The sequence below is a fragment of the Nycticebus coucang genome, chromosome 22 (genome assembly GCF_027406575.1).
Source record: "Nycticebus coucang isolate mNycCou1 chromosome 22, mNycCou1.pri, whole genome shotgun sequence".
In the NCBI taxonomy this organism is placed as follows: domain Eukaryota; kingdom Metazoa; phylum Chordata; class Mammalia; order Primates; family Lorisidae; genus Nycticebus; species Nycticebus coucang.
This window is the reverse complement of record NC_069801.1, coordinates 47303349-47317429: the sequence shown is the minus strand read 5'-3', so window position 1 is coordinate 47317429 and position 14081 is coordinate 47303349. Positions and strand designations below refer to the sequence as shown.

At 36.9% G+C, this 14081-nt stretch overlaps 1 protein-coding gene across 3 annotated transcripts in view; it reads left to right on the top strand.

The window, feature by feature from the left end:
• Window positions 1–14081, top strand: part of FAF1 (Fas associated factor 1) — a 498736-nt gene that overhangs the window by 396129 nt on the left and 88526 nt on the right. For all 3 annotated transcript variants that reach the window (XM_053575767.1, XM_053575768.1, XM_053575766.1), the window contains one exon: window positions 10820–10956. In XM_053575767.1, coding sequence (XP_053431742.1) covers window positions 10820–10956 — 137 coding nt within the window. The remainder of the gene's footprint in view (window positions 1–10819; window positions 10957–14081) is intronic.

Sequence of the window (14081 nt, the reverse complement as noted above, 5' to 3'; positions counted from 1 at the left end):
TTTTTGAGGTTTGATTGTTTTATTTTTTTAAATAATGCTTTTGCTTTTTTTTTTTTTAACAATAAAGGTCATTTTTTTTTTATTGTTAAATCATAGCTGTGTACATTAATGCAATCTCCTGTACCCATTCTAAGATGCACCATAGATGTGGCCCTACCCATTATCCTCCCTTCACCGAAACCTCCCCCCTCCCTTCCCCTTCCTTGGCCCTTTCCCCATATTCTTGTGCTATAGTTGGGTTATAGTCTTCATGTGAAAGCTATAATTTAGCTTCATATTGGGCTGAGTACATTGGATACTTTTTCTTCCATTCCTGAGATACTTTGCTAAGAAGAATATGTTCCAGCTCCATCCATGTAAACATGAAAGAGGTAAAGTCTCCTTCTTTCTTTAAGGCCGCATAGTATTCCATGGTATACATGTACCACAATTTGCTAGTCCATTCGTGGGTCGATGGGCACTTGGGCTTCTTCCATGACTTAGCAATTATGAATTGGGCTGCAATAAACATTCTGGTACAGATGTCTTTGTTGTATTGTGACTTTTGGTCTTCTGGGTATAAACCTAGAAAACGAATTATAGGATCGAATGGCAGGTCTATTTTTAGGTCTCAAAGTGTTCTCCAAACATCCTTCCAGAAGGAACATATTAGTGGGCATTCCCACCAGCAGTGTAGAAGTGTGCCCTTTCCTCCACATCCAAACCAACATTTCTGGTTTTGGGATTTTTGTTATGTGGGCTACTCTTACTGGGGTTAGGTGATATCTCAGAGTAGTTTTGATTTGCATTTCTCTGATGATTAAGGATGATGAGCTTTTTTTCATGTGTTTGTAGATCTTGTGTCAGTCTTCTTTAGAGAAGTTTCTCTTCAAATCCCTTGCCCACCCTGAGATGGGGTCACGTGTTCTTTTTTTGTTGATACGTTTGAGTTCTCTGTGGATTCTGGTTATTAGACCTTTATCGGAGGTACAACCTGCAAATATTTTCTCCCATTCTGAGGGCTGTCTGCTTGCTTTACTTACTATGTTCTTGGCTGTGCAGAAGCTTTTTAGTTTGATCAGGTCCCAGTAGTGTATTTTTGATACTGCTTCAATTGCCTGGGGAGTCCTCCTCATAAAATATTCACCCAGGCCGATTCCTTCAAGAGTTTTCCCTGCACTTTCTTCAAGTATTTTTATAGTTTCATGTCTTAAGTTTAAATCTTTATCCAGTGAGAGTCTATCTTAGTTAATGGTGAAAGGTGTGGGTCCAGTTTCAATCTTCTACAGGTTGCCAGCCAGTTTACCCAGCACCATTTGTTAAATAGGGAATCTGTTCCCCACTGAATGTTTTTAATTGGCTTGTCAAAGATCAAATAACGGTAAGTAGCTGGATCCATCTCTTGGTTCTCTATTCTGTTCCAGACATATACTTCTCTGCTTTTGTGCCAGTACCATGCTGTTTTGATCACTATGGATTTATAGTACAGTCTCAGGTCTGGTAGCATGATTCCTCCTGCTTTGTTTTTATTGCTCAGTACTGTTTTGGCTATTCGAGGTTTTTTCTGATTCCATATAAAACGAAGTATTATTTTTTCAAGATCTTTAAAGTATGACAATGGAGCTTTAATAGGAATTGCTTTAAAGTTATATATTGCTTGGGGTAGTATGGACATTTTAACAATGTTGATTCTTCCCAGCCATGAGCATGGTATGTTTTTCCATCTATTAACATCTTCGGCTATTTCTTTTCTTAGAGTTTAATAGTTCTCTTTGTAGAGATCTTTCACGTCCTTTGTTAGGTATACTCCCAAATATTTCATCTTCTTTGGCACTACTGTGAAAGGAATAGAGTCCTTGACTGTTTGTTCGGCTTGGTTATTGTTGGTATATATAAAGGCTACAGATTTATGGGTGTTGATTTTGTAGCCTGAGACATTGCTATATTCCTTGATCACTTCTAAAAATTTTGTAGTAGAATCTCTAGTGTTTTCCAGATATACGATCATCTGCAAAGAGTGAAAGTTTGATCTCTTCTGACCCTATGTGGATACCCTTGATCACCTTTTCTTCCCTAATTGCAATGGCTGAAACTTCCATTACAATGTTAAAGAGCAATAGAGACAGTGGGCAACCTTGCCTGGTTCCTGATCTAAGTGGAAATGATTTCAATTTAACTCCATTCAATACGATATTGGCTGTGGGTTTGCTGTAGATGGCCTCTATTAGTTTAAGAAATGTCCCTTCTATACCAATTTTCTTAAGTGCTCTGATCATGAAGGGATGCTGGATATTATCAAAAGCTTTTTCTGCATCAGTTGAAAGAATCATATGGTCTTTATTTTTAAGTTTGTTTATGTGTTGAATTACATTTATAGATTTACGTACATTGAACCAGCCTTGAGACCCTGGGATAAATCCAACTTGGTCATGGTGTATAATTTTTTTGATGTGTTGTTGGATTCTGTTTGTTAGGATCTTATTGAGTATTTTAGCATCTATATTCATGAGTGAGATTGGTGTATAATTTTCTTTTCTTGTTGGGTCTTTCCCTGGTTTGGGGATCAAGGTGATGTTTGCTTCGTAGAATGTGCTGGGTAATATTCCTTCTTTTTCTGTATTTTGGAAGAGGTTTAGTACTATAGGTACTAGTTCTTCTTTAAATGTTTGGTAGAATTCTGACGTAAAGCCATCTGGTCCTGGGCTTTACTTTTTAGGGAGATTTTGTATCGTTGATGCTATTTCAGAACTTGATACAGGCCTGTTCAACATTTCCACTTCGTTCTGGCTAAGTCTTGGTAGGTAGCGTGCTTCCAGGTATTGGTCTATTTCTTTCAGATTTTCATATTTGTGAGAGTAGAGTTTCTTGTAGTATTCGTTAAGGATTTTTTGAATTTCTGAGGGGTCTGTTGTTATTTCATCATTACCATTTCTGATGATGAAATTAGAGATTTTACTCTTTTTTTCCTGGTTAGGTTGGCCAAAGGTTTATCTATTTTATTGATCTTTTCAAAAAACCAGCTTTTGGATTTATTGATCCGTTGTATAGTTCTTTTGTTTTCAATTTCATTTAATTCTGCTCTGATTTTGGTTATTTCTTTTCTTCTGCTGCATTTGGGGTTGAAGTGTTCTTCTTTCTCCAGTTGCTTGAGATGTTCCATTAAGTTATTGACTTCCTCTCTTTCCGTTTTCTTGAGGAAGGCTTGCAGTGCTATAAATTTCCCTCTTAGGACTGCCTTTGCAGTATCCCAGAGGTTCTGGTAATTCGTGTCTTGATTGTTGTTTTGTTCCAAAAATATGGTGATTTCCTTCTTAATCTCATCTATAACCCATGTATCCTTCAGCATAAGGTTGTTTAGCTTCCATGTTTTTGTATGGGTATGCAGGTTCCTGTTGTTATTTAGTTCAACTTTTATTCCATGATGGTCTGAGAAGATGCAAGGAATAATTTCTATTATTTTTAATTTGCTGAGGTTAGATTTGTGGCCTAGGATGTGGTCGATTTTGGAGTATGTTCCATGGGCTGATGAGAAGAATGTGTATTCAGTTTTTTGGGGATGAAATGTTCTGTAGATGTCTGTTAAGTCCAGATGTTGAATGGTTGAGTTTAAATCTAAAATTTCTTTGCTTAGCTTATTTTTGGAGGATCTATCCAGGACTGCTAAAGGGGTGTTAAAATCTCCAACTACTATGGAAGTGGAGGAAATCGAGTTGCTCGTGTCTGTTAGAGTTTCTCTTATAAATTGAGGTGCCTTGTGGTTGGGTGCATAAATATTAATAATTGAGATCTCATCATATTGAGTATTACCTTTAACAAATATGAAGTGTCCATCTTTATCCTTAATTATTTTGGTTGGTTTAAAGCCTATTGCATCTGCAAACAGGATTGCAACACCTGCTTTTTTCTGCTTTCCATTTGCCTGGAATATACATGACCATCCCTTCACCTTGAGTCTATATTTGTCTTTTAATGTAAGATGCGATTCTTGGATGCAGTAGATATCTGGCTTGAGTTTTTGTATCCAGTCCGCCAACCTATGCCTCTTTAGAGGACAATTTAAACCATTCACATTAATTGAGAATATTGATAAGCCTTTCGAGAGACCGGTGGACATTTTTAATCCTTTTGCGACTGCGGAAGTTGGAATTTGATCAAAAATTTTTTGGGTGGGTTTGCTTTTGTGTTGGAGAATTACACTGGTCTTTATGGAGGATGGGTCTAAGCATGTCCTGGAGAGCTGGTTTAGTTGTGGCAGATTTCTTCAACATGTGAATGTCGTTGAGGTATTTAATTTCTCCGTCATAAATGAAGCTCAGTTTAGCTGGGTACAGGATCCTGGGTTGAAAGTTATTTTGTTTTAGGACATTAAAGGTCGATGACCATCCTCTTCTAGCTTGAAAGGTTTCAGCAGAGAGATCTGCAGTTATTTTGATATTCTTCCCCTTGTAGGTAATGGTTTTCTTTCATCAGGCAGCTTTCAGAATTTTCTCCTTCATATTAACTTTAGTGAAATTGATTATGATATGTCTGGGGGATGTCTTATTTGGGTTGAGTTGTGCTGGAGTTCTGAAACTGTCTGCTATCTGAATTTCGGAATCTCTTGGCATGTCTGGAAAGTTCTCCTTTATAATCTCATGGAGAAGAGACTCTGTGCCTTGTGAAGCCACTTCGTTACTTTCCGGGATCCCTGTAAGACAAATATTGGTTTTCTTCATATTATCCGAGAGATCTCTGAGAGAGTGGTCTGTTTTCGCTCTCCATTTCTCTTCTTCTTTGAGGGTTTGGGAGCATTCGAAAGCTTTGTCTTCAATGTCAGAAATCCTTTCTTCTGCTTGCTCCATTCTGTTACGGAGGGATTCTACTGTGTTTCTCAGATCTTTGAGGCATGCAACTTCTTGTCTCAATGTGTCGAAATCTTTGGACATTTGGTCTTTGAATCCGTTGAATTCTTGAGATAACTTTTGGAATTCTAATTCGATCTTATTTGGTATCCAGATCCTGAATTCAATTTCTGACATCTCAGCTATTTGTTAGTGCATGGGGTCTTGTGCTGTTTCTGCCCCATTGATCCTTGGGGGAGTTGATCTACTCTGATTATTCATTTTGCCAGAGTTTTTCTGTTGATTTCACCTCATGTTTGTTTCTCACCATTGCCTCTGGCTGTCTTCAGAGTTGGGGAGGTGTCTCTCCAAGATTAGACCCCAGCGGGATCACGCTTTTGTTGCTGGATCTTTGTAGGGAGTGTAGTTCCTCTGTGTAGTTCCTCTGGTGCTGCTCTAGCTAGGGAGTTCTGGTTGTGGAAGCAGCTCTGGTTTGTGACACACCCGGATCCAGCAACAGGGCTGGGGGTGGTGCGCATGGTTCTGGGAGTGCCAGGTGCCCAGTGACTTTGGCTCAGAGAGACCAAGGCTCCAGCAGTCTCTGGCCAGGAGAAGAGCTCTGTGTAGAGGCAGGGAGGGCTCCAAAGGGCATGCAGCTACCAGAGTCCCTGTCCAGATGAGTGGGCTAGGGTGGAAGCTGGGAGGACACAGGAGGGAGGATGCAGGGTTGCGTGGCTCCCGGAGTTCCTCATCAGGGAACGTGGAGGCCCGGTGGGTGCGGGTCACTGGTCGGGTTTGCTGCACAGCTCTTATGGAGGTCTGGGCTGCGCCAAGCCCAGGAGTTTGAGGTTTCTATGAGCTGTGACGTCACGGCACTCCACCGGGGCAACAGCCCAAGGCTCCAGTGTGCCAAAACCATCTCACTCTGCCCCTAAGGATTAAGGCTGTAAGGCAGCTCTGTCCCTGCCTTTAGGCTGCTCAGTCAGTAGGTTACTTTGACCCACCCAATCCTTGCTCTGAGACCCTGAGGGCGGAGCTTGCCGGGGCAGTTCTTTCACAATGGCTTCCTGCACCTGGCTCAGTGGCTCAGTCTGGGGCCCCAGACAATGCCCAAAGTTCTCCACACTCCTGCTCAAGCTCTCCCCAAGGCAGTTCAACTGAGTGCCAAGTCCAAGAACACCAAAACAGTTCACAGGTAAGGCCTTTCCGGTTTGCAGTCTCACTGCTGCTTGTACTTACGGTTGCCGGCATGATTAGGTCGATCGAACACACGCAACCACTTGCCAGTTTTCCACTGTTTTTGTCTTCCTCTTGGGGTCCAGAAGTCCCTTGCTGGCTCCCTGTATCCTCAAAGGGATGATTATAGGCAGATCCCACCAGCCAGAGATGCCTGGAGTCTTGTCTCCCCAGACTCGCTGTTCCCAGTTGCAGGGAAGCTGTTACTCGGCGGCTATCTTTAATCTCTGTCCTCAAGACAAGTGTTTTAAAGGTAAATACTATTCCCACTTTAAGGCTGAGACTCCTTTAAACTTACAGGAGTGACATTAAAATGTAATAATCAGGAACCCTTAAATAAAGTAGTTGGCAGTTTTGTGGGCTCCAGTTTCTATCACCTGTAACTTACTTTACAGGACCTGGTATGCAGTAGGTAGGCAGTATGTGTTTGTGGAACTTTATCTCCTTCTCCCTAAATTGCTAGGTTTAATACAATTCTACGTTGGAGTACAGCTTAGTAAAAGTCAATGACTTACATAATTATGACTTAGATCAAAAGAAACTAAACTATATTCTGTTTTGCATTAAAGGACGGTTACTTTTTTCCATATCTGATTTATTAATAACCCTGATTTCCATTAGCAAGATAGAAGAGATCTATGCTTCAGAGACTCAAAATTTTACTGGTGATTAATATATGCTAAATATCAGATATTGTTCATTTTTCTGTCCAGACTTCAGATTAAAACCATTTTGTCTTACCTTTCCAGTTTTCTAATAGCAAGAACTGGCAAATATAAAAGTATACCTGATTTGTGATTTTCTTTCATTCATTTTCTCGACCCTTCCTTCTCCTTTTCTCCCTCATATTATCCCCTTAGTGAAGGCATCTATTCTTCGTCTTTTCGAATTTTTTATTTTAGCGTTTGGTCTTGGGGGTTGATTTAGCAACTGGCTATTCCCCTCCTCAGATAGATCTATGATGGGTAAGTTGATTTATTCAAATCTTTTATTATTAAAACAGAACAATTTCCCCTTTTACAGAATAGTTTGTCATTGCTTCCCCATTTTGGAGATTACCAGAGTACAATAACCGCGGAAACCATCTCTTCACAACATCTAATTTTCATGAATGCCCTGTGCAATTAGGTTGACAACTTTGGCCCTGCGAGTGGGTACACTGGCATACCTTTACCTGTTTAACACAAAGAAAATAACCACAGTTAAGACAACCACACTTTATCCCTTAAAGTGACTTGTTTTTCCCACATCTGTTTGTCTTCAAATGTTTTGAACTGAATTTTTTGCTGCTGGTAGTGTGTTATGAACGGTAACCTTGTGCTGTGAATAATGTTGGAAGAAAGAAACAGCATCCTAGCCATGAGAAAGATTGGATATCTGTGTTGTGAAATGTTACCTCAAGTTCTTGTTAACTTATGATGAAAGGAACTGACAAGTAAAAATTTTGCTGTTTGCTACTGTCCATTGGCCCACCAGACTTTCAATAATTGCAATTTGAAAATCTCAGATATAATTCAAATTTTAGGAAGATTAATCAGATTAATTAAAATTGTCATAGTCTCTTTGATTAGAAGAAATTGTTAGTTAAGGCTACTATAAAGTGTCAATTGGTTGTGTGATCCTCCATGATTCCCAACTACTTCTAAAAAACAAAAGTGATTTACAAATAACTGATAAGAAATTGATCACTTTGTTGTTTTTTTTATAGTTAATTGCATGGTTATGTACCTTTAAAGACTGTACCTCTCTTGAATATGCTTGTTCTACCCCCAACAAAATACCTACATTTTCATAATTTTTTTATTCTTGTTCATTTTCACAAAAATAATTTGGGAAATACATAATCCTCAGGCAAAGTTGTTTTGAAATGGAATTCTTAAATGCACTGAGCCTAAACCTGCTCTTTTCTTTCTTCACTTTTTTTCTTTCTTTCTTTTCTTCCTTCTTGACAAGGTCTTGCTCTGTCACCCAGGCTAACCCAGGCTAGAGGGCTAGAGTGCAGTGGCATCATGATAGCTTAACTGGGCAACCTCAAACTCCTGGGCTCAAGCAATCTTCCTGCTTTAGCCTCCTGAGTACCTGGGATCACAGGCACGCACCACTCCATTTGGCTAATTTAAAAAAAAAAAAATATATATATATATATATATATATTTTAATTCATTTATGTGAAAGCAAGAATATATATGAAAGTGGGTCTCTCTGTTGCTCAGGTCAGTCTCAAACTCTTGAACTCCTGGCCTCAAGCATTCCTCCCACTTTGGCCTCCCAAAGTGCTTACAGTTTTTACTACATGCAGCTTGCTTGCTTGCTTTCTCTTTCTCTCTCTTCCTTCTTTCCTTTTTTGAGGGGTACTTCTATCTTGTATTAGGCCATTAAATCTGAAGTGTCCAATTTCAAATCAAAAGTTTAGTTTATTATATCTCAAAACAGGAAGCTGAATATAGTAAATTAAAGTGTGCACCTATCAAGACAATTTTGCCATCTTGTTTCCCCCAGAATATTAGGAGATACACATGTTTTGTTTATGTACTTTGTTTTTGTATAGATTGAGTCAAGGTTGTAAATGTTACCCTTCACCCAGATTGTACTGTACTGTACCAAATAGGTGTGAATTTACACATCCCCTCCTTCCCCCCTGCCCCAGCTTGCTTTTCATTGAGATTTACTTCCATATGTGCACTTAAGTGTTCATTTACTTCCAATTTGCTATTGACTGCATTTATTTGTTTCTCCATTCTTGTGATGTTTCACTTAGAAGAATGGTTTCCAGTTCCATCTAATCAGTGGTTCTCAACCTTCCTAATGCCATGGCCCTTTAATACAGTTCCTGTGGCTCGCGACCCACAGGTTGAGAACTGCTGATCTAGATTGTTACAAAAGATACCAGATCGCCATTTTTTATGGCTGAGTAGTACTCCATGGTGTGTGTATACTACCTACCACAGTTTTGCCATCTTCATAGTATACACACATCAAAACAAGAAGTGTCAAAATGACCTATCAGAGATACCACCTTATATACTTAGTACGTAAGGAAATCGGGCATTTTATACTTTTTTTATTTAATATCATTTGTTAAGACTGGTGCTGCGATGTGCATCTACTGTGTGGTATCCACTTAATTCATTTATGTGAAAGCAAGAAAGACTTATTCCCCTTTGTAGAATATGTCATTCCAACTATTTTTTGACATCTTAAGAGGTTGCCAATGATTAGGTCAAGGTTAAGACTGACTTCAAGTATTTAAAAAAGAAGCACAAAGAAAATGAGATTCTAATTTTTTAGTTTCCTGATTGACACATCCCCATTAATGAGTTAAAGCTATGTGGGTGTGAAAGTTGGTATGGAAGCTGCTTGACCACCATTTATTTATCCCGTTAAGAGTTACGGAACATGAAGATTTGAATTTTCACAGTGTCACTATTTCATGGCCAGCAATGGATTTCTTAAGGCCTTGTCATATCATTGCCATGAGGTCTGGTTATTGTTGCTCTAAATGTGTACATAAACCTGCTTCCCAGTGAATTTGCTGCAGTGATGCTAACTTGGTCTTGATACTCTGCCTAGTAGTTCCAGTAGGCCTTAACAAGACCTACTTTCTGTAATCAAAGCACAGGTTTTATGGAGGGTTCAGACTAAATTTTTGAGATGAACTTCCATAGATAGAAAATATATTGGCTTTAAAAATTAAGAGATTTGATTCTGTTTTGAATTTGGATATCAAATCAATCTGAGCACATGACAATTTAATGCCGTTTATCTTTTCAAATAGATTTACCTTTTAATGCATGTGATGACAGGACTTTGCTCATCAGCCAGAACGTGCATTTCAGAGGAGTTGTTACCTAAAATATTATCATAAGGCATAAGAAAACACACGATTTAAGTTGCCTTTCATGAACATAATTAAGAATTAATAAGCTAGTACCAGTGGCTAGTCCCCAGAATTTCCACTGTTTTGCCTTTTGTGACCTGTGTTATTAAAAGTCCATTATTTTTACAGACTTTATTAAATTGGATCTTATTAAAGCATTCTATATTTGCATTTGGTCTTTCATAATTCATTATTATTATGACATTTACTTTTTACCATCAGATCTGAAAACATATCATAAGCTACCCTTTTCTCTTGAAAGAAATGCTAATTTCAAACAGTCCTCTAATAGAAGAGAAAAGCTTTATCAGTTTTTTCATTTATTCCAGATCGTGTTAAGAATACTAATGCTAGACTTTAGTATGCTAATATCTTCAAGCTTTTTTTGGTCAAAAGCTTAGAATTATTATTTTTATCTCATATTAAGTATGAAACTAGAAGAACTACTACTACTGGAAAAAACACAATTCTAAAATACACTTATTGATTCTAGAAACTCTTAAAAATGTTACTGAATTCTGTTTTTTAGGATCTGATAATTAATGTTTGTACCACACTATACATATTATTAGTTATATTTAAGAAATTCTCTGCTCTTAAAATTCATTTGGTTTGTTTTTCTCATAGCTTATCGGTAGTAAGTACAGCTTGTAGTGTTTAAGATTTTGAATTCTATGCTGTCAACCTAGACAGTATTTGGGGTATGCTTCCTGCTTTTCTATAGGATAACCATTTCTGTATCATTTAAGATTTAGTTGAAAACTCAGTATAGCAGGATCTTACATATTGATATCAGGTAGGTTATCTCATTTTAAAATAACTAATACAACAATAAATTTTTGTTGGGTTACTAGTAAATTTCTTAAACTCTGAAATGAAACTAACTTTGGGTTTTGTCTCATTTTAGATTTCTGACGATGTGCAATAGACATTTTGGCAGCGTTGTTGCACAAACCATTCGGACTCAAAAAACAGATCAATTTCCACTTTTCCTGATTATTATGGGAAAGCGATCATCTAATGAAGTGTTAAATGTGATACAAGGTAAAGTACATCAAAAAGAAAGTAAAGTCTTTTCTGTATGAGATAATTTTATAGTTTTTCCCATCAAAGCTGACAATATTTCTTTCTATTAGTGAATATCTTTGCATTTTAAAATATATAACTTCTTGAAGAACATCTTCAAAAAGTATAGGTACTACAAAAAATAAAGTATGCTGCATGAAAATCTAACAGGAACAACTTAATTAAATTGTACATCTCGTTGAACACAAGGTATTTAAGTTAAGTATTCAGAATTGTTAAATTCTCTAAGCAATTAGGTCATAGTTAGTTGTCAAACATGACATTTCTTATTTATATTGATTTGTTGCTGTAATGTTGATTAGTTGAAAGAAATGCTTCTCTCTAGTTATCTGGAAAAATCCAATCTCTGTATATTGTAGATTGAATTGTTCACAGTGACATTTATTTTTCTGTATTTGTCTAATTCTACGTTTAGGATGCCTGTGATTTTTAACCAAAGTGCATATTCTCTACCAAAAAATAAGTGAATGATTTCTTTTATTTTTAACTGTTACTAATGCACTCCAAGAATTAGTGTACCTAGTAAATTGAAAACAATGTATCTTCTCTATGCCACTGGGAAAAGGGTTTTCAAGTGCCCCAAGATACAGCTGTGTCTGGGATGTTTAATTTTTGTTCCCATTTTGGTCTGATGGAGGAGGGGAAATGTGTAAAATGCAGTACCTTTAAAACCCAAACAAAACCAGACCTCTGGGATTTTATCTTTTCCCTAAAACTAGAGCATTCGGTTTCATGAACATTGTTTTAAAAAAGACCTATAGGGGGAACTAATTTGCATAGGGTCAATGAATAATGAAGATAATACTTCATTCCTGCTTTCCCTGTCAGAAGCAGTATTGCAGTAGCTAGAGGTTCTCAAAGTACAGTCCATGGACTCCAGAAGTCTCTAGACCCTTTCAGGGGATTATTTTCATAATTATATTAAGACTTTTTTTTTAATTGCCTTTTTTTTACTGTATTTACATTCATTTGCACTAGTGGATCAAAAGCAATAGTTTGTAAAACTGTTGGTACCTTAGCACAAATCAAGGCTATCATATTCTTCGCTGCCATTTACTTGAAGCTAAAAGAGAAAAGAGCCATTTACAAATGTCTTGGCCATTTATGATGAAGCAATAAAAATAATTACTTTTATTAAATTTTAACCCTTTTAATAGTTGATGTGATGCAATGGGAGGGATGGATAAAGCACTTCTGCCCTATATGAAAATACAATGCTTGTCCTAAGTGCCCTGGTGTGGTTGCTTGAGCTAAACTTTTTGCTTTTTTTCTTTTCTTTAAACAAATCATTTTTACTTGAAAATAAGATTGACAGGCAAACTAAGTTTATGTTGCCTGGGTATTTAGCGGACATTTTCTCCAAAATGAACAAAGTCGATCTGTCACTTTTAAGTAAAAGAACTGACAATTTATGTTGTCATTGATAAAATTTGAATTTTCAAGCAAAAATTTTCATCCTGCACCTTAAGATTGACAGTTGAAATACTTTTTTGATGATGTCCATGGCGATATTAACAATGTGATTTTTTAATCATAAAATGAAGTGTGTCAATATTCAGAAGAAATGCATAACTCAGTGACTCTTTGTTTTCTAAATGACCAGTATATAATGTCATAAAATTAACAGGTAAAAGATCCATTCATAGGGCAATGGATTTTAATTAACAAAGTACATTGATACAGTTTCAGTGTACCTAACTTGAAGAAACTTTCACTTGTCAGCTTGAGTATAATATCAAAGAAGAATATCCACAATCATCTATCCAAATATTTCTCATTTTCAAACTATGTATCTTTGTAAGGCCAGATTTTCTTCATAAATTTCAACCACTACAACATGTAACTAGGTTAGTACAGAAGTAGTTATGAGAATACAGTTGTTTTCCATTAAGCCAGACATCATAAATATTTGTAGAAATGTTACTAAAATGCCACTCTTTTCACTAAACTTTTTCTTTTGGAAAATAATCATTTTTAGTAAAAAATGTAATATTTATATTAACATGTAATCATTTTATTATTGTTATTTTTAAATGTATTGATAAATTTGTTTTAAATATTTCAATTTTAATTTCTAATACAATAAATGTTCATAACTGTAGCTCACATAAACAGAAGTTCTTTGGAGATCTCAGTGGTTTTTAAGAATGTAGAGGGATCCTGACATCAAAAAGTTTGAGAACCTCTGTAATCAGTTGTAAAGAATAAGTTTACCCTAAACTGCATTTACTGGTACCTTTTATCTGTATTAGGTCATGAAGGACTTAGACATAATAAAGTACTGCAAGTCCAATTTGGTAGTGATGCCTTACATTTAGGTGTGAAGTGTTGCTGATAAGCAGTGGCGTAAGCCTGAAAATTCATGGCCAATCTGTATTCACCTATACGGCTATGTTTGTAGTATTTTCCCACTCCTGATTTCAGTATACTCCATAAAGTATTAATATTTATTTCTCATGCTTTGAGTCTTAATTACTATAGTTTGCGAATGAGCTATGGAAACCTAAGAATTACCTAATAATAAAATGTACATTGAAGGTGCTCTTCAACTTTTTGCCATCTGTCATATCTATTAATAATAATGACTAGGCTGAGCGCGGTGGCCAACGCCTATAATCCTAGCTTTCTGATAGGCCAAGGCGGGTGGATTACTTTAGCTCAGGAGTTCGAGACCAACCTGAGCAAGAGCAAGACCCCATCTCTGCTAAAAATAGAAAAAAACTAGCCAGGCACAGTGACGGGCACCTATAGTCCTAGGTACTTGGGAGGCTAAGTCAAGATCATCGCTTGAACCCAGTAGTTTGAGGTTGGTGTAAGCTACGATAATGCCACGGCACTCTACCCAGGACGACAGAGTAAGAGTCTATATATCTACCAGTAATTTTGTTTGTACTATGTACAGGGGCTTTACATTATTTCTACTCCTCCTAAGAATACTACAGAACAAGTATTATCTCCATTTTTAAAATAAGGAAATTGATCTTTAGAGTGATTTACTCATTCACTTATCCATTTGTTTATCAAACAAATGTTTATCAAAGCCTTTGTCATGTGCTAGACAATTTATAGGTACTCGGTTAGAT